Consider the following 20,521-nt stretch of genomic DNA (forward strand, 5'->3'; position numbering starts at 1 on the left):
CTGTGCCCACGGCTGGGCAGAATGCACCTTACAGCCACCCACTACTGCTGCCAATAAACCATCACTGCTCAGCACGCCTGTGTCAATGGAAGGATGCAAGAACCACTGCTTGCTGCGCTTGGGGGAGAGGAGCCAGGGGAGCTGAGGGGCTCTGGGGCTGCCACCAAGGCACAAACCCTGCCCAGAGGCTGCCTGCAAAGCCACAGTGCTGCTGGCCCCAGCCCAACAGCACTGTGCAGCTGGCGCCTGGCAGTAAGCAAGTGGGGTATTATTTCTGAGCATAATCCACTGTTTTCCTGCTCTCACGTTACAGCACAGCCTCCCACAGTGGCTCAGGGGAGAAGCAGGGTGGGGGGGTGAGGGGAGGGCTGCAACACACAGAGCCTCAAGGGCTGTGGGAAACACCCCAGAGCAGGGTAGGGTGCACTGCTGGGGTGGAGGAGCCCACGCTGCTGCTCCAGGGCTGTGCTGTAGGACAGCAGTGACTGCACCACTCTGTGCTCAGGCTGAGCCCCAGGGAGGCACTGCCCAGCCCCGGCTGCAGCCGTCTGGGACGCAGTTACCAGCAGTATGGGCTGAGCCAGACACTAACTCAATTGCATAAAGCAGCAATCGCATTAGGGGCTGGCTCTGCTGCCCCTCTAGCCTGGTTCATTTGGAAAAGAGGGGCACAGCCTTCACTGCTTGCAGCCCAGGAGCAAACAGAGGCAGCTCCCTGCTCCTTCCTGCACAGCCTGGAGCTGCCCTGCTGCCCCTCTGCAAGAACCAGGCGTGCTTTAAACAAAACATTTATTTATACATATTCTACATTAAAAACACAGTGGGCCGGCACACGGGGTCACACCTCCAGCACTAACATCCACGCTGGGCACAAGATCCCTACGGAGCACAACTCCCACACACCCCGGCCCCGTGCTGGGCTGGCTGCAGGAAGCACAGCTCCTCCCCTGTTGCTGCAGCACCCAGCAGTTCCTAACCAATGCAGGATGCAGGTGCAGCCTCATTGCTGGAGCTGGGGGTTGGTGTGCAGCAGCCATTCGATGGTTTCCAGCAGATGGGCCATGCCATAGTGCCGGGCAATGTTCTGGAAGATGGTGACGTGCTCCATGAAGGTCTGAGGGAGGAGGGAGAAAAGAAGCTCACACGGTGGACAGTGGTTAGAGGAAAGGCAGGAGGGCAGCTGGGTTTGGCATCCTAACCCTAACCCAGTAGGAAAGTCACCACGCAGGGAGCCAGCAGCATGGGGGTGGGCCAGGCAGCCTGCTGCAGGAGTACCTGGGAGGAGATGGTGAGGGCAAAGTCTCCAGCACAGCTGCAGTACACAGGCATGTGTGTGTCCTTCACGCCGTGGCACTTCTTGCACACCTAAGAGGCAAAGGAGCTTTAGGTGGGACGGGATGAGACACCCAGCCTTCTGCTGGGCACGCAACGGGCACAAAGACAGGGAAGTGCTGCCACAGGCTGATGAGACGTGTGGGACCAACGCCTCCGTGCTGTTTGCAAGGTCAATCTGCCCCCCTAGGGCAGCCCGGTGCTCACCAGGTCTTGCAGCATGAAGGCCATCAGCTTCTTTTGCAGGGCTTCCACCAAGGCCATTTCTATGGAGTCAGAGTCATACTGTGCCTGGCAGTTGGAACACACCCAGCTAGGCAGCACCGATCCGTCCTGGACGCAAAGGGGAGGGCAGTGAGCACAGAACAGACTCTTCCTAAGAGGAAACGGCCAAACAAAACTGCCTGGGAAGTCCCCAGTGCCAGGGAGATGCAATCAGGGTGAACTCTGCTCCTAGAGAGAATGGAGCACACAGCACTGGGGCTTCTCACAGAGAGCTGGAAAAGGGGGTGCATAGAAATGGGCTTTAGGGGAGGCTGAGCAGCACAGAGCCAAGCAAAGGGCATGAGGGAGGAAGAGGGATTGACAGGCATAGAGCAAAGCCACGCTAAAGCCTCCGTGTCTACGGCTGCACCTGGGAGAGGGCTGGGTCCTTGCACAGGTCCAGGTCCCTGCAGAAGTTGCAGTTTCTGCAGATGACTTCAGGGAGCACATAGGAGCTGCAAGGGTCCCGAAACTGGGCTTCATCTGAGAACTCTCCCACCTCGATGAGGCGCAGCAGGTCCCTGCGCAGCTTGTTCACCTGGTTGGTGACATTGGCATCCAGGGACAGCACCTGCAAGAGACAGCCCAGTGAGCCCACCAGCAGAGTCCTCCTGAGGACAACTCACACCTCACACAGATGAGAGAGCAGGGCAGGGCAAAACAAATTGGCTGCAGATCTGCAGTGCACTCCTGAAGGAAAGCTGTGACAGATCAGAGCCAATGGACTATAGAGTTTTGAGCCCTGAGCACAAACCCTCAGAGAAGCAGCCCAGCCCACCCGGCCAACCTGGCAAACATATTTGATGAACTCCAGAGCAGGGTTGTTGAGTGGCAAGTGGGAGCCGGGCAGCACCGGGAACAAATCTGATGGCTCAGTGGTGTGTCGGGAACCAGACATCTTCTTCTGGATCTTCTGCGTGATGGTGAAGAAGCTCTGAGTGAGCTCATTAGCCACGTAATCCTGTGAGAAGGTGATCATGCCTAGGGAGACCAAGTGGAGAGCTGTGAGTGCATGCAGTGCAGCTGTGGCCGGCCAGGTGGGAGGCTCCCTGCCTTCCCCTGGGCTGCAGCAACGCCAGCCCCAAAAGCCCACGCTGGGCACCCACCAGGCATGGCTCCTGTCTCGCCCTGTGCCTCCTGGGTCACCTGGCTGGTGCCTCTTCTCTTGACAGGAGTGCTGCCGGGGGCATTGCGCCGCAGCTCCTCTTTCATGCTGTGGTACACGGCCACGATGTAGGCTGCAGGGACACCAATGGGGACAGCCCGTGTTGGGGCAGCAGCAGCCGCCTTGTTGCAGGGCTCTTGGGATCAACTGCCAGGCCCTACTCACCCGACACAATCATCAGGAAGTAGTTCTGGCAGGAGGCAGCCTGTGGCAAGAACTGCACGATGTTCCAACTGTTCTCCAGCAGCTCCTCCACGTTGGATTCGTCTTCCTCGTCTTCTTCCCCTGCCTCCTCCTCTTCCTCACTGTCTCCATCCTCTAGTGCTTGTTTCTTGCTGGTATCCTTCTGGAACAGCACACAATGAGTCAGTGATGTTAAAGAGCTCCTCGGAGCCAGATGATGCCTCCCCAGTCAGCTCAACCCCAGCCTCAGCTCAGCTCCTTGGGGACTGAGTGCTTCCTCTCCCTTACCTCCCCGCAGTGGATGCGAGAATGCACTTTTCCCTTGATACCTCCGTAATTGGCTGGATCCATCCAGAGCAGGAACTCCCAGCAGCGGGAGAAGGAAATAGTCAGAGAGTGGAAGATCTCCTTTGAGTGGATGCTGGAGGGAAGAGACTGCAGTCACCCATGGCATCAGCATCTGCCCTAATTAACAGCCTTCTCCTTGGGATGGAGTGGTGTTGGCAGCGACAGGGCAACCGCCCACGTTCTCCTGAAGGTCCCTTCTGGACTGAATCCTACAGGAGCTCAGGGAAGCCAGGTGCTGCCCACCTGTTAATAATGTACTCCATGTAGCTGATGGCATCCTCGATTCGCCTCTTCTTGGTGCACAGGATGATCCGGTTGAAGTTGGCGTACACCACCGAAGAGCCGAGGCGCCTGAACTCAGCCACCAACCTGCAGGCAGAGCACAGGAGCTGCATTCAGCATGCAGGAAGAACCGCTGCCATCCAGCTTCCTGTTAGCAGCAAACAGCACAGCGGCTCTGAGTCACTGCCCATCTGCAGCCCTGTGCCTTAGGAAGATGCAACAGAAGGATCCGGTTGGGGGTGCCAACAGCATCCCGGTCACAGATGTCATGCTATGCCTGTCCCTTCTTTCTCAGGGCCTGGCAAGCTCCCGTTCTCACTTACTGCAGGAAAAGCTTCTTCATCATGTTGTGCAACGTGCGGTGCAGCGCCGGGTCGTAGAGCAGAGAGGAAGGAGAGCGAAGCCAGCGGTAAAAGTGAATGACCTGGTTGTCTGCATAGATGTTGTGGTACTGCGTGATCTCCTTCACCCAGCTCACCACCATGCTCTTCAGAATCCTGCCAAGGAGCACAGAGGAACATCACCCCACCGGCCACAAACAATCCCTCCCTCCTTCCAGAAAGGGACAACGCTTTCAGAGATATGCAGGACGACTCTGAGGCCCTCAGCCACAGGGTAAATAAGTGCCACTGTAAGCCTCCAGCTCCTCCAGCCCTACCTGAACGTGTTGGAGCAGAGGGCGGTTTCATCATAGCTGGCTGGGATGTTGGCAGCTTGGTTCCCTGTCACCATATCTTCCAAGGATGCCTGCTGAATTACGTCAAAGCTGATGCTCACGCTGGAACCCCCTTCCATATCATTTACGTGATGGGACTGCAGCACTGTGTTCACAGCCAGGCTCTGGATGTCCAGCTCCAGGCACACTACGAAGAAGCACAACCTCTCAGCAGGCGGGCAGGGCATCCCCATCCCAGACTCTTCCCAGTGCTGCCATTGGTATCCATAAATTAGGAACTGCATCCAGCCCCGTGCAGCGCGCGCAGAGCAGCACACCTGGCTCTGCCCTCCTCACCTGTGGAATAGCAGCCAGGGTTGTTTATCTCCACCGAGGCTCTCTCATCGAACTCCATGACGAGGCGGTTGTCATCGGCCTCCTTCCCCCCCAGGTCCGGGCGAGCCGTGGGTGAGAGCCACAGCAAATGGTTGTGGCGACGGAGGTGCCGTGAGAAGAACAGGTCAGAGCCAAAGGTGGAGATGTCATCAGGGAGGTTCCCGATGGGAATGTGGTAATATCTGGAGGAAAGGGAGAAGTACAGTCAGCAGGAGTGAGCACAGCCACGCCTGTCCCAACGAGGGACATGCAGCACCTGCCCTTGGCTTGGCTGCAGTCTCTTCTCGGTGAGGAGCCTGGCAACCCTAGGGCGACGTGGCAACCCCAGTGCAATGTGGCCAACCCCAGGCACCTGCTCATCTCAAAGGCCTGCGACAGGCACGTATCCAGGTTGAGGTAATGACGGATCATCCGTCGGGCTGCGTGGCGCTGCCAGTCCAGGACTGAGTAGCTGATGTCATCCGACACCCGGATGGGGACCAGGGGGAACTCCTCCAGGATGGGAATGCCGCTCGCCAGCCGCTTCAGCTCCCAGTTGGACTGCACAGCAATCAACGTGGGACCCCGGCGCTCATCCTGTGAGCAGAAGACACGTCCTGCACGTCTCCAGCCAACACCAGTGCTCCACTGGAGGCCAACAGGGCCACGTTCTTCATCCCACTGTAGGGACTGCACCTTCAGCACTGCACACAGCACCTCTCGAAGCATCCAGCTCCACAGCAAGCCACCCCAAGCGTGGCAAAACCCCACAGCAACACCCACATCTATGCAGCAGTGCCTCCCACAGCACTTTCTCCCCACAACACACCCACAGGGTGCCTCCAGCTCTCACCTTGTAACCCAGCAGCAGCCGCTGGATGGCTCTGCAGATGGCTTTGGGGTCGGTCTCGGCACGCACTTCGAAGGTGTGCTTGTCTGGAGGCAGCAGCTCCTCGCCCACTCTTTCCAGCAGCGCGCTGCGCTCTGCTGAGAACATGGTGGTGAGGTTTGGCATCTGGTTGCTGCGCACCTGGAACCAGAGCGTGACACAATGAGGGTGAAGGCTGCATGCTGGGAGCCCAGGACAGGCTACCTCTGATGAAAACCCGCTGCTGTCTGTTAAAGAAAGCCTCCAGGCTCCTACCGTGTCCAGCACAAAGACAGCAGCCTTGCGCTGCGCGGGGACGAAGAGGCCGAAGAGGGCCCTGCTGCCCTGGGAGCTGTGGTAGAGGTAGATGTGGCGGATGCTCCCTGTGGATGAAGAGCACGTGAGTGGTGTGTGCTGGGGGCCAGGCACACCATCAGCAGCTCTGCCTGCTGCCTCACCCGGCTCCAGGTAGGGGAACTGTGCCAGCGAGCGCATCTCCAGGTGCTCGATGTCGAAGGTGTCAGCCTCACGGCCCGTCAGGTGCCGGGCGAGCTGCCTGCTGACCATGCAGACACAGCCCAGCTGGATCAGGGCCCTCAGCAGCAGTGGCACCTGTACCGAGAGACGTGGTTGGACGGCAGCCCTCAGCCTAACTCCCCTCAACATCCAGGCTGAGAGCAACCCAGCTCAAAAACGTGGGCATCTGTGGTGCCTCAGGCCTGGCTTTGGTGCCGCTGCACACCGTGTTCCTAATTCGTGTTTGTTCCTATCTAGACCCCACATGACCCGCCATCCCTTAATCATTTTGTGTTTATGCCAATACAGCATCTTTTTAATGTCTCTGAGTACCTTGTTTTATTTCAATTATTACTTTTAATTGCCTCTTAGCTAGCTTCTTGGTTTTATCTAGTTCTACTGATTAAACATCACAATAGTGGAGGGGACTGAGGTTTGCTGCTGGAAGATTTTGTAGTTAATAACACCCCTGAGCAGACCAAGCTTTTCCTGCTTAGAATCTGTTCCTGCTTCAATCTGTAGTAATTCTATATTGCATTTTAGTTACAAATTTGTTTGCCTTTACATTTCTTTCAACATACAGCACCACTCTGAAAATGGTGCAGCCTGCTCTGCCTCTTCTATATAGGTCAGATCCCGAGGCTACAGTGGCTTTTCAATTATATTCCCATCACTGGGTTTTCAGATGCTGAATAAATGTCCTCAATTAGAAGCAAACATCCCAGTTTCTCCTCTTTGTTTTCAGGCTGCCACTGCTAATAGCACAGTACATTTCACGTTGGTTTGATGCTTTACGTGTGTATAGCTGAACCTCATTTAGGTTCTTTGCTCTTCCCCAGAATTTCAAGCTGTGTCTCGTTCTTCTTTCTGGCACACCACGATTTTATAAACTCATTTTAGAGGATTAGAGAACTACATGGGGGTTTTCCTCATCTTTACTCTGAATTGTCTATTTATTCATCTTTCCTAGTTTAAATATAAGCAGTCTCATTCTGCTTTGGTTTACAGGAGGATCTTTCTGCTTAAAGGTCTCCAAATAAACCCAGCCCCCTTTCCTTGACATACCTTAAACCACATACTGCTATTCTTCACCTCTGCCCATGCACAAGTGGTTACATTCCAGAGTACTCCACTGTGGTGGGTCTTTGACTTTCAGTCTGTAACTATGCCACTGCATTTTTAACTTCCAGGTGTCCTCTGCCATTGCTACTCACAGTAAGAGCAGCAAGCTACCACTCAGCACTCCTTAAAAACATGGAGGGAATGTGAGCACCGGAGGGGTTACCTGAGTCTCATACACTCCCTCGATGTCTGGAGCAGAGAGGTCAGCGTTGATCTCGTTGATGTGCTCCTGGTACATGTCCTCAGGGACTGAGTACTCGTACAGGTTGTACACCAGGTTCGATCGGGGCAGGATCCTGTTCACCTGCCAATAGAAGGGGCGCTCACAGCACGAGCTGAAGGCACGGTTTCCCTGTCCTAGAAGCATTGGGGCTGGAACAGCTCCTCACCTTCCTGTAGACCGCTCCCTCCTCGGGCTTGGCGACGTGCTGGTTGACGTAGAACACCCTGGGGATGCTCAGCTTGATGCAGTGCAGGTCGCTCCCAATCACTGCCCACAACCTGAACAGGCCAGGCTGGCTGGTCTCAGCGATCTGCAAGGACCCAGGTTTCGAGACGGCATGAGTGGGGAGAGCCAAGGCGCAATTAGCTCTTTCACACAGCCCACGGAGCACTTTGGGGATCTGACATGGCCAACGAGCAGTCGCACGGGCTGAGATTGGCAGCAATACCTGCACGATCTGCCAGGGCAGGTCCAGGATGCTGCGCGCGGTGCGACGCAGGTAGCTGCCCAGCCCCCTGGACAGGGCATCGCGCACCACCCCGCCGCCCGCCGCCGTCCCTCCGTCCTCCAGGCGCCGCCTCTTCTGCCGCTCGCGTCGCTGCCGGGCCTGCAGCTCCCATTTCTTCTGGTGGAAACGCAGCCAGGCCACGAGCTCCTCCTGCGTGGATCGACGGCGTGTGAGGGGCGGCCCCAAGAACCGGCGCTTGCTTCCCATCCGTGCGACCCCGAGTGCTGCGCCAGCAGGCCTTCCTGCCCCAGCCCGTGCCCCCGCTTGCCCCCATTTGGCCTCTCTCACTTGCATTTCTCTTTGTAGCCGCAACCCGTGGAAGCAGTGTGGGCTCAGAGCTTGGCACACGGCCCCAAGCCTGTCCCCCAGCTTCCTCTGCCCACCTTGGTGGTGCCCATGGAGGGAGGAGGACCCAGGATCTCCCGCCAGGACTGGGACAGCTCCAAGCTCTGGGACATCTCTTGGCTTTCCTCTGCAGTAGGGACTCGCTTCCGTTTGTTTGCAATGGGAACGGATGGCTGAAGGCTCTTGGCAGCCCCCAAATCCTCTATGTCGCCAACCTGTGAGCTGGGTGTGCCCTCCTGGGGCTGGTTGGCGAGGACCTGTGGGGAGAAAGGGCAACAGGAAGGCGTGCTGCAGGACCAGTCCCTGCTTAGCACAGCCAGCACCCTTCCCTTGCCCTCCTTACCTGCCTCTTGCCTTCAGAAGTGAAGAGCTCGTTGATCTTTTTCTGTTTGTACACATCATTCTTCTCCAGGAGTTTCTTGTGCAGCCAGTCCGGGTGCCGGACCCGTGGCACCGGGTTCTTTACCTGAGGAACAGCCCCAAATCAGAGTCCCTGTTTAATGCTCTCCTACCAGCACAGAATTGCTTCCCACTCCTGTACCTGCTGCAGGGCTGCAGGAATAGTGATGATTTTCTGGATGGTGCTTCCTAGTCTCTCAATGTAGTAGTCCCAGTCCAGAATCTGCGAACAGGGCAGAGGAGTGGGGAGTAAAGGAAGCAGAACAGAAGGATAAAAGTTCAGGTTTTGCCATTAGATGCGAGATCCGGCATTTCATACAATGGCTTGGGTTGGAAAGGACCTTACAGCCCACACAACCCCAACTCCTGCCGTGTGGTTACCCTGCACCCCATCCAGCCTGGCCTTGGGCACCTCCAGGGATGGGTGCATTAATCCCATAATCACGTCATCAATAAAGATTTTGAAGAGTACTATTTCCAAGACGATCCCCTGAGGGACACCATTCCTCAGCAGCATCCACCTGGACGCAGAGCTGCTGATCACAACCCTCTGGTTGCGACCACCTGATAAATTCCTTATCCTCTGGATAGTCAATCCTTCAAATCTGTATTTTCCTGGGGATTCCTCACAGCTGCTGCCCACACGGTGCCAGAGGGACGAGCTGCCCCAGCAGAGCCACAGGCCGTGCTCAACTCACCGCCCGAATGTTGAAGTCCTGCAGCGAGGGGCTCTTCAGCCATTTCCGGAGGTAGTGTTTCCGTACGCTGGGTTCTGCTTGGAAGATGGCAAGGGGGATGGCCCTGGACAACACAAGGAAGCACTTAGTGGCCACCCAGAGCAACGTCCTGGCTGCAGAGCACCCCCTTTCCCATACTGCAGAGAACCCTCAGGGTTTTCCCCTCCCACCATGCAGCAGCTGTACAGCATTACACCTTGCGAGCCTCAGCCATTCTCTCCTTGCTGCCACCCTGCCGTGCCCACATGCTGTCACAAGCCTCGGCCCTTCCAGACATGGGTACCTCTCAGTGACAGGAGAGCCCTCGGGTTTCTTGGAGATGATGAAGCGGCAGCTCAGCCCTGCATCCTTCACCATCTGGTCCCCCAGGAACTCTGCCAGGCGCTTGGCAGTGCTGATGGAGGTGGATTTCTGCTCCCCATAGTCCTCCAGCTTGCGAGACATGGAACGGTTCTCTGAGATGAGCTCAAACAGCTCCGAATCGGGCATGTTGGCAGCCTGAAGGCGGGGGGGAACAAAAATATACAGCAAGAGTTTGGTGATTAAACATCACAGCATCCAACCAGCTCTTACATCTTCTTTTATACCACTTTAGGGATGCGTGGAACAGCCAACCTGCAAAGCAATGCGTACCTTGCTGTACAGCACATCCAGCCAGTAGTCAGCCACCTTGGCCACAGAAGCATAGACCTCCTCCAGGGTGGTGCCTTTCAGGAAGGCTTCGAATACAGAAGACTGGAATATCTTCACCAGCTGCAGCTCACCCCGGCGCTTCACCTCAAAGCCCTTCAGCTCAGCCAGGGACCCATCCTCATTGAACACTGCATACCTGGGGCACACAGACTGTGTCAGTTTGGTCTGTGAAAGCACAAAAGTTTGTGCCCCAGCCCATCAATACCAACTGGGGGAGCTGAACTGCACACCAGTAAAGACCAGGGGGTGAGACAGGGCAAGGTGGTGGAGATGTGGAGGGAGGTATCAGAAAGAGCTTTAGAGAAAAGAAGGAAGGTTTGTAAGCTTAGCAAAATGATTCAGGGGAAACTGGGTGTAGCTACTGATGTGGTTCTAAGAATATGCTACTCTCTTCCATTTTTTTGCTTTTCCCTACCCATTATTTGTAAGTATGTCTCAAGATAAACCTTAACAGAAGCTCAGCTAGAGGAAGAGAGATGATACTCAAGTCTACATTATTTTGACAGCCCAGCTCACTAGTATGGCTGCATACTTCCTCCACTGGTGATGGTGCCTACCAGTGGTCTCTACGTTATTTCCATTTGAGCATGACCAAGGAATAAATGCCTTTGCCAACACCCTGAAACCACAGGGAAAAAGGAGGCCCTGAGGGAAGAGTCCTGTGTACAGCATCCATTCAGTGCTTGGCACCAGTTTCATTTGTCTGGCATAGACATGGCATGGAAAGGCATTGACAGGGGATGGCAGACGTTAGAACTTGTCTGATGGGCAGAGAGCACAGCCAGGCTGAGCATTTTAAGGACAGAGGGTCCTGGAGGGTGGAAATGGTTTTTGTGAGTTCAGACCCAGGTCCACAGGCACCTCCGTAGCTACACACTGCTGGTGTTCCCACTTGAGTTGCTGTGGAAAAATCAGTAATATTTGATGACAACTGCTTTCCTATAATGTAATAATATGTAACAGCAGCACCTATTCCTTTTGTTCAAAAAAGAGAAGAAAGGGGTAACCTCACAGAAATGAATTACTGGAACTCCTGAGGCACAGAAAGACCAATCGTGGTGAATTCAAATGAGATGAGGTAGAGCATAACCAATACAAAAAGTCTTCAGAAGGAAAGTCAAAAGCTACCTGGGGACATAACAGTATTTCAAGCTTTGAATCCTACCTTTTCTTCAGTTTCTTTCCCTCCTCCTTGGAAGCTGGGAGGATCATGGCCAGGTATGGCCCATCTACTTCAAAGAAGATGCTGTTCTCTGAGCGTGTGACGTAGGTGAGAGAGGCTGGGTCCTGCAGCTCCTGGTACTGATCATTTGTGAAGCCTTCCTGCAGACACAGCCCCAGAAGAACAGCCTGACTCAACAGCTGGGCTGGTTCTCCCAGGAGATACCACACTTTCTCTCCTTGTCAGTTCTCCACTCATTTCCCCAGACTCCAAAGCTGGCTGGAATGGGTGTGAGACTCACCTTCACCAGGATGTTCAGCATAGCACCTGGATAGGAAATTGTCACCTTTGGCTTCTTGGCATTGGTTGACTTGATGACAAAGTTTTCTGGGAAGCTGTTGGGGAGGACACACCAAATCCCATCTGTATCCAGTTCCAGAGGCCTCCTAAGGAAAGAAGGAAGATCACTCAGGAAATCAGCAGCTGATATCAAATAACAGCTGTGCTGCTGCCTGCATAGAGGATGCAGCCTACTGCTCCACTCTCCTGTCCCTTCTTTAAAGTAAGCCCTTGTAAGTTAGCAGACAAACCACCAATGCCAGCAATCTGAATCTTCAACACAAAACACTGATCTTTCAGCACCTGATGTTCCCCCACCAGTTCTCTGCTCCACAGACTCAAACCCCACTCTCACTGTGTGCAAAAGAGCCTCTATTTCCCAACTCAACACACACTCACCCAATCTGCTCAATCAGTTCCCTGGCCTGTGTGATGATATTGGCTCCTGTGAAGCAGACAATCCCGGCCATTTCCATGGAGTACCATCGAGCTCTGGGAACAGAGGAGTCCAGCTGAAGGGGATGCAGTGCTACCCCACAGCCAGCTATGGGAAAGGGCAGGAAGGCATCCAGAGGGAGAAGAGCAAGGAACAAAGCAGCACTGCGCCTTGGTAGGCTGCTCTCCTTTCCTTCTACGTGGTTTCTCAAAGAAAACACAAATAGAGAAGATTGCTGTCCCTCGTTGCTCAACACTATAGGTCTCAAAGATCAGAAGTCATTAACAGAAGCAAGAGGGATGTGTTCCAGGGATCACTCATCCCTGTGCTATGGAAGCAGGTGAAGGAAGTGGCAGTCTCCCCAGAACAACCCTGGGTGCTCCCTGGAGGACTCAGCCAGCTCAGACTCACCCTTTCCGCATGACGTAGCCATAGAAAGAATTGAGAATGCACTTGTGTGCCAACTGCAGGGAGTCATAGAGGATCTCCATGTTCTTGCAGCGTTTCACTTCAGAGGCGTCTCCTGTCTCCATGGCTGCAGACAGCTTCTTCTTCCACACCTGGGAGTGACAGGCAGAGTTGGAGAGGTGCTGGGTGCCCTGTCCTTGGAGACACCCAAGGTCAGGTTGGGCTGGGCCCTGAGCACCTGATCAGCTGTAGGTGCCCCTGTTCATTGCACAGGACCAGATGGCCTTTAAAGGTCCCTTCCAACTCAAACCATTCTATCATATCCCTACTGAGTACAAAGGCTGAACAAACCCATCCTTCAGGGCTCAGGCTTCCAGCAGTTGGTGAGAACTCCCCATCCTCAGGTGGACAACGAAAGCAGGACTCAGCCCAATACCTTGTGCAGCCCCTTGAACTCGTAGCGGCGGTCCCTGAAAGCCCGCACCGTGTCCACGTAGAAGGAGTTCTCTCGTTGGCAGATGGTGGTGACCCTCTCCTCCACCTTGGTGACATGGATCTTCTTGTAGGCTTTGCGGCAGTAATCTGGTCAAGGGAATAACACAGGTTGTTTCTCAGCAGTCGGTGCTCACTATGGAGGAAGGAGGTGGACACACAGAAGGGGTGGACAGAGCTGCACGAGGTTCTGGCTGAACAGCATCACTCCATGCCTCAGCTCATGACATTAACTCTTACCTGCCAGCCGCTTCTTCTCATACTTGGCTTGTTCCTCTCGAGAGAGCTCGTGGAAAGCACGGGGTGCTCCATCAGGGTAGAGTGGAGGGAACTTCTCTGACTCCAACTGCTGCTGGATGCGGTGGTACTCACTGCGGCTCGCAGGCACTGCAAGGAGAGTTTTCCAGAGGAGAAGCAGGAATCAGTCTCAGCATCATCCAGCGGGGCAGCTGGTCCCTACCATGCTCGGCCTCACTGAGTGGGACAGCAAGGTGTCCGTTGTACTCACTGAATTCTCCTCTCCACTGCCACGTCATCCGGCGCTGGCAGTTGGCCCCTGGCTTGTTGAAGTCACAGGCAGCACACGTGGCCTCATCCACCATTGCTGAGGGCTAAGATAGAAAGATACACAGAGAAAGATAGAAAGAGACACATTTGTCAGATGATGCTTGGTTTCGACCCCACCTTTATTTGATGCCCCTGCCCCGAGCAGAAGGTTCACCCCTTGCTGTTCAAGGGGATCAAATCAGAGAGATGATAAAACAGAGACTGTCCTGATGTCACCCACCTGCAATCTGTTGGTCAGAATGATGTTGGGGTACATGGCCCCCACATCTAAATGGTAGATAAGGGGACACTCAATTCGGTTAGGGACATCCTTCAGGGAATTCAGTTTCACTTTGATTTCATCACAGACCTGTGGAGGGATGATGCAGAAATGAAACTCAAACAGGAAGGAATTAATGTGCCAAATACATGTTGAATTTGGTTCTTTACTTCTGCATAGAGGCACTAAGAACTGTAAGGACCAAAGGAGGAGCACTAGGGAGAGCAGCACCAAAAGCTTTGTTGTGGACCTCCAGGGCAGAGGATGACATTACCTCCTGGAAGTTGGTGACTTGATCCAATGGCAAACCCTCCTCCTCCTCAATAGCGTGCCGGAGTGTCTTCTCCACATTCTGCACCAAGTAGTCAAAGGCAGCAGGGTTCTGCAGGGGCATGGGGACAGCGCTGAGCCTGCTTCCAGGCTCCTGCTTTCAACACTGCTAAGTGTTGGCCCCAGTTTGGAGACCAAAGTGTAGAACAGCACATCAAGGTGCATGCAAAGGCACCAGAGCAAAACACACAGCACAGGGAAGAAACAAAGGCTGCTCCTCTGCCTCTGCAGCAATTCTACAAACAGCCAGCCTGAGGCCACAGAGCTCCCCATCCCTTCTCAGCTCAGCCCAAGCAGCTTCAGGTGTCCATAGGATCTCCTAGAGCACTCCTAGAGCCCAACCCCAGCAAAAGCAGATGGGGAACATTAACACCAATGGAGGATCACCCCAGAGCACCGTGATCTGCACGCACAGGATGGTTGCAGGGCCCTTTACCATTTTGAAGCGGCAGGGGATGTCACTACGGAACACCCCCGACTCCAGGGCTTCCACGTGGCCTCCAACGTATGTCTCTGAATCCAGCACGTGGCCATCCTCTGTGAGCTTGTTGAATTCCTGCTCCTGCTTGTTGGGGAAGATGATGTTGGCATGATAGGCTTGAACCATCAGCAGCGCCTCGCACAGCGTCCCAGAACCTTTTCGTAACACCTGCAAGAGAATGCAAACCTGCTCTCAGAAGTGCTACACAGGGCTCGTGGGACCAGGATGGCCCTGCTCATGGGAAGGCAGGGGTGGATAAAAAGGAACAGCCTCCAAGTGCTCTTCCCCTCCTCTGTTGATATGATGGGAATGGATCAAGGCAGCAGGAGTCAGCCCTATTGCCAGCACATCGTGCTGGTGTGGGAGATGCAGCTCTTTGCCCAGCAGGCAATTTGTTCTTCTCAGAGTGCACTCACCTCATCAGGCTCCATTGGGATGATGGTGCACAAGGCAAAAATGAAAGGGTGCACGTATTTCATATACATGTAATAGGTGGCAACAGCATCGGACACTGAATAGGTGGCCAGGGTCTGTTGGAGAAGGGTGAGAGCCAAATTAATCCCAGTTCTAGCACAGCAGCTCAACGATAAACATAGAATCATTAAGGTTGGAAATGACCATGAGATTCATCAAGTCCAACTATCAACCCATTCCCATTGTGCCCTCTGAGCCATGTCCCTCAGTGTCACATCTACCCTGGGAATACCTGAGGCTCCTCCGTAGCCATCCGGCACATCTCTTCAGGGTCCAGCTCCACTGGGTCGTAGCCCAGTTTTGCTTTAGCTGCTGCCTTCAGGTTGTGACTTCCCACTGGGAGGTAACTGTCTCTCTTCACCCACCTGGACAAGACAATGAGAGTGTGTGCATAGAAGTCAGCCCTCACCTTCAGAAAGGGCTCAGGCATGCAAATAGGATCTTGATTGTATCTCTACCTATGCACTTAAATCCTGACCAGGCATTACTCCTTTGCTCACATTTACACCATTACCACTCTCATACCTCAGTGACTTAAAGGCAAACAAGAGGAGACACCGCCAGGACAGCAAAGTCAGTCAACCACCCTCCAAACACTGATCCAGGGGGTAATCCCCACCAAAACCTCAGCTTCTGAGGCAGACTGCAATCTCACACAAACGTGTCCTTTCCTGTTCTCCCCATGCCAGGCAGGTCAGGAGACGGTCCAATTTTTGGTATTTTACATAAATCCAAGAGATAACAACGCAGTTATGCAGCAAGGAGGCAGTACGTGGTACCTTAGGCAGTCCATGTGGATGCACTGTGATGCTTTGTACTCTCCCTGGCTGTCCTTCTGAAATCCAATTTCCTGGTACATGTTAATTCCATGAGCCGCAGCTCTTGCTTCTACAAAAGGCCTGGGGGAAGAGGCAGCATGGGACAGAAGAATTCAACAGCCATTTCTCTTCATTTCCACCTACAGCTCCACAATCATTTTGTTACAAATGACATACAATTTGTTATCTATCTGGACACAGTGAAAGCTTCCTGCTTTAATGTGAATAGTTATAATGCGAATGAAAAGTGATCTACAGAAGTTCATACTTCAAAGGCACTGAACAGGGGATTCAGTGACATGACAGCATGTCCCACCCAGCCCCTTTGGAAGCAACACAAAGGAAAGGACATCAGGGCTGTACCCGACCCTGACCCACAGCTCAGGTCACACCTTCCCAGGAGGAACTGGTTTGGTTTTCATTCCTGATCTTACCAGTCAAAGAAGTCTCCATTGTATGTGACAATGATGGTAGGCTTGGTCTCCTGGACGTGTTCAAACCACCTCTGGATTAAATGAGCCTAGTGGGAAAAGAAGAATAAAAAACCGTGAAGCAACTTCATCTCCTTGACAGAGAGACATTACACGTAATGCAGTTTACTCTGCCCTTCCCCTGTTCTCCCCACCCAGCCAGAACCTCTCTTACATCCCTACCAAAAAGCCTGACAGAACCTACAGGATCATAGAACCATAGAATGGCCTGGATTGTAAAGGACCACAATGCTCATCCAGTTCCAACCCCCTGCTATGTGCAGGGTCGCCAACCAGCAGACCAGGCTGCCCAGAGCCACATCCAGCCTGGCCTTGAATGCCTCCAGGGCCCCCTAAGTCTCTCCATGGGACAGAGTGCTGTGCAATAAGTTCTCTTTGGCCAGCAAGACAGCCAAGTGTGTAAAAAGCAGCTACATCCACCAGGCAGAACCTACTTACTTCATCTGGCTCATTAAAGACACAGAAGGGACCCTCATACTCCGGCTTGGGAGTGAACTCAAAGTCTTCTATATCCTCAGAGACGATCTCCCTGTTTGTGATCAGGTAGCCCTGGGAGGTGACAAAGAGACAGAACTGACATCTGGCCGGAGCTGGAACAACAGCCTGCTCCCCAGTTTCATGGCTGCAGCATGAAGGTGGCTGTGCCGTCCCATTACCTGCCCATCAATCATGTAGGAGATCATCATGATCTGGTCCGTCTCCGCATCAGGAAACTTCAAGGGGAGTTTGGTGGTTTCGATGTCGAAGGCGAGGACAACGGGATCCTGAGTAAGGCCAAACACATGAAAACAGATTCTAAAGCTGAATGGGAGGTGATTCCCATCAGGCTTTCCAAACCCAGTGTTGGTGCAGTGGGTGAACCAGCTCCTCTCGGTAACCATGTACCCAACTCAACAGCACTACCCAAACCCAGAGCCAAAACCTGCCCCATGAACACCACGGTGTGACACCATCTGCGTGATGGGAACGACTGCTGGAAGTCAGCTTCTAGGAGAACATCCATGTGCACAGAGTGCTGCCCTTTGCAGGTGCTCACCGGCCGCTCCACCAGGTCATCCCTGCGGGTGATCTCAGGGGGGAAGGTGCTGCCGCGGTACCGCACGTTGTACCAGTGAGCCTGGGAACAGAACGGTGGGCAGAGCCTTACGGCAAAGCTGCTCCCAGCAGTGCTTCTGCTTGTAGACTAGGAACAGAGCTCTGCAGATTAAGCATAATTCAGGAGAAAGGCACGAACTGGGGCTGCACATCAAGCACTTGACTTTTCTGTGCAAGTGACTGAGGTGAGAGCGCAGCAGTGCAGGACCAAGAACAGCAGTGGGAAAGCACAGCATTTCCTCATCCCTTACCACGTGGATCTTCAGGTCGATGGAGAGCCGCACGTGGTAGGGCACGTCATACTCCCGCATGTCCACAATGTTGTCCATTTGGTTGGTGACCTTTTTGGAGGCTCCTTCCTCCGCTGTGGTTAGGCTGCCTCCAGCCAGAGCACTGCAGGGAGCAGAGGAAAAAGGCAGCCTTTAGAATCACAGAATCACCAAGGCTGGAAAAGACCCACAAGATCACCCAGTCCAACCGTCCACCCATCACCAACAGTTCTCACTGAACCACGTCCCTCAACACAACGCCCAAACGTTCCTTGAACACCTCCAGGGTCGGTGACTCCCCCACCTCCCTGGGCAGCCTTGTACGTGAGCAGGTCAGTGCTCATCTTGCACACAGCAGCACTGACTGTACATGACTATGTGCAAGTAACAAGACAGCAACAACACCCAAAGAGCAGATGGTGCTTGGTAAAGAACAGAATGAGAAATGTTTCCCTTTGATACAATGACCACCCTTGTGGAAGGATGGTCCTATGGCTGAGAGCATCCTTTCACTCCCCATCTGACATTCACTTTCTGTTATACTTATGTGTTACATCTGTGCAGAGGTATTGACAAAATCATACAGATATCACTACAACAAAATGGGTTTGGATTCACAAAGTACGGTAACAGGTCTAAAGATAATGGAGCAGCACAGGAGACACTCTGACCAGCGAACATACACCTTCCAGGTGAGCAGAGAATGCTATTTCCCTTGATATTTCTTCTTCCTATATGTTTCAATGGAAATCAGACATCAGGGACAGGAAAGCAATGAGAAGATCGATTTTTTCATTTGGAATTGCTGGCAGACTTTAAAAACCTGTGGTGTTATCAAGCGTGTTTCCAGTTTTGTAAAGAGTTGCCCATTCTGGTAGGAAAAGGCTTTGTTTTGTTTTTCCTTTAGTCACAGCCTGTACTAAGGATGCTCTCGGTGCTCTGGGAGAAACTGGGCAATCGTCCCCAGGGAACAAGGGACTCAAGAAGGCTGCAGGCAGGAACCACCACAAGACAGAGCATCCAAGGGGCTCTGAGGCCCTCTTGAGGCACAGCACTGAGCTGCATGAACCGTCCTGGAGCAACAAGAGGCACACACGGATTCAGTTCTCAGAATGGAAAATCCCTAAGAAACTTAACACCAAGGGTCCATGGGAAGAACTCTCACCTTGACAGCATGGATGTGTACACGTCACTGGCGTGGTCACGCTCCCTGTTCTTCCTTACAGCAGGGAAGATCTCCTTCCTCACCTTCACCAACTCATCCACCGTGCTGAAGGACAGCTTGAGGTAGTGCCGTTTCAGCCCCACCAGGTGGTTGGGCTGCAAAGCAATGGGACCATCAGGGAGGGTGGTGAGATGGCTGTGACTCGAGGTGCTGGGGAAGGCCAACTGCAATGCCACACAACTTGAGCGTGTCACGAAAAGACTGTGTGCTTGTGGAGAGGAATGAAACGGCACAGCTGCCCAGGGAGTGGTGGGGTCACCATCCCTGGAGGTGATCCAGAACTGTGGAGATGGGGCACTGAGAGATGCGGGCAGTGGGCACGGTGGGATAGGTTGGGGCTGTACTCAGAGATCGTAGAGGTCTTTTCCAACCTTAATAATTCCCTACATTATTACTGAACAATAAGTAACGTGGTTCAGATGCAAACATGGGTAAGAAGCTGATTTGGAGCACACTGCTCCCTTCAGGACACACAGAGGTGGGTGATGCCCGTGGTCATCAGTGTTTACAAGGCACTTGGTCCACATCCCAACAATGTGCTTAACTATTAGCCCTACAGCGCTCCTCATCTCTTAAAGTCCTTTCCACCTGCATTACTCTGTCCTGTTCTTCCCAGCCCCTTTTTATTCACTGTCTGGCAGTGCAGCGGAATACAAACCAGATCCAAATCTTCTTTTGGGACAGTTTCCAGCTTCGCAATCTTCCCTTGGAACTTCTTAGCCAGGAAGGAGGACACCTCCCGCTCGCAGCCCTGCCGAGGAGCACAGCTCAGCCCTGCAACCCCACAGCCCACGCAGCACAGCAAGGGCAGGGCTGGCTCTCACCTGCTGGGTGGCCACGTAGAAGTAGGGTCTGTATGGCAGGGCCACCTGGGGGAGAGCACACAAACACATACACTGTGATGGCCACCTGAACGGCACTGGTGGGGGAAACAGGGGGTGGTTGGCAGAGTGCAGGGAGCACCTTGAAGCGACTGCCGTCCTCCTGGATGAAATAATAGTCCACAGCGCTCACCGCCCGCCGGTCCTCATCCAGCACCTCGGTCTGCAAGCAGGCACCACGTTTTCAGCTCCGCTGAAAGCACAGCTCGGTTGGCAGATCCCAGCCCCCACCCTCTGACATCTCCCCCCCACTCCCACCGCTCCGTACCGGGTGCATGTTGATGAGCCAGCCAGTCCGCTCGCAGGGCTCGGAGGGCCGCTCGAAGCCGAACAGCGCGTCCAGCCGGTCCGTGCGCTGCGACCGCTCCAGGCGCTTGAGGGCGGACAGCGCGGGGCCATCATCCCTGCGAAGAGTGGCACCGTCCAGCGCCCGCCCCCCCCCCGGGCTGCTCACTCCCCACCGCCCCCGGGCTGCCCACCCCTCCCGGCTGCGCACCGTGTGCCCTCGGGGTCGCCGCCGCCGCCCCGCAGCACCATCCCCGCAGCCGCTGCAGAAGGGATTTCGCGCGCTGTGCCCAGGTCCCGCCAGTTACAGGCTCCGCCCCTCGGCGAAAGAACCAATCAGAGAACGCCGCAGCCCCTTCGTCCACACCTCCCGCCAATCCCGGGCGCACGGACCTGAAGCCCCGCCCCGCACATGACGCGCACATCTCGGTCTCCAGGCCACACCGCCGAGTGGGCGATAATTAAGGCGCCTGCGCAGAGGTGGCTGTCCCCCG

General features: G+C 54.2%; 1 protein-coding gene across 1 annotated transcript; it reads right to left on the bottom strand.

The window, feature by feature from the left end:
- Nucleotides 1–1,000: 1,000 nt before the first annotated feature.
- On the bottom strand, nucleotides 1,001–20,279 carry POLE (DNA polymerase epsilon, catalytic subunit; the record flags this gene model as incomplete). The annotated part of the gene is made up of 49 exons (XM_079543904.1): nucleotides 1,001–1,114; nucleotides 1,276–1,365; nucleotides 1,540–1,665; nucleotides 1,967–2,167; nucleotides 2,384–2,577; nucleotides 2,703–2,834; nucleotides 2,927–3,104; nucleotides 3,233–3,365; nucleotides 3,536–3,661; nucleotides 3,898–4,071; nucleotides 4,233–4,437; nucleotides 4,587–4,807; nucleotides 4,978–5,201; nucleotides 5,458–5,634; nucleotides 5,749–5,855; nucleotides 5,931–6,084; nucleotides 7,274–7,414; nucleotides 7,500–7,643; nucleotides 7,782–7,991; nucleotides 8,225–8,443; nucleotides 8,530–8,652; nucleotides 8,728–8,808; nucleotides 9,284–9,386; nucleotides 9,606–9,820; nucleotides 9,956–10,151; nucleotides 11,181–11,338; nucleotides 11,479–11,623; nucleotides 11,916–12,008; nucleotides 12,364–12,512; nucleotides 12,797–12,942; nucleotides 13,093–13,239; nucleotides 13,361–13,463; nucleotides 13,640–13,768; nucleotides 13,953–14,060; nucleotides 14,445–14,657; nucleotides 14,906–15,019; nucleotides 15,196–15,328; nucleotides 15,743–15,862; nucleotides 16,216–16,301; nucleotides 16,711–16,821; nucleotides 16,929–17,036; nucleotides 17,309–17,389; nucleotides 17,619–17,760; nucleotides 18,802–18,956; nucleotides 19,520–19,612; nucleotides 19,686–19,730; nucleotides 19,825–19,905; nucleotides 20,011–20,146; nucleotides 20,239–20,279. The coding sequence occupies 49 exons, from the start codon at nucleotides 20,277–20,279 to the stop codon at nucleotides 1,001–1,003; spliced, it is 6,825 nt and encodes a 2,274-aa protein (XP_079400030.1).
- Nucleotides 20,280–20,521: the final 242 nt, after the last annotated feature.

Source organism: Tetrao urogallus (genome assembly GCF_951394365.1).
Source record: "Tetrao urogallus genome assembly, chromosome: 17".
NCBI lineage: Eukaryota > Metazoa > Chordata > Aves > Galliformes > Phasianidae > Tetrao > Tetrao urogallus.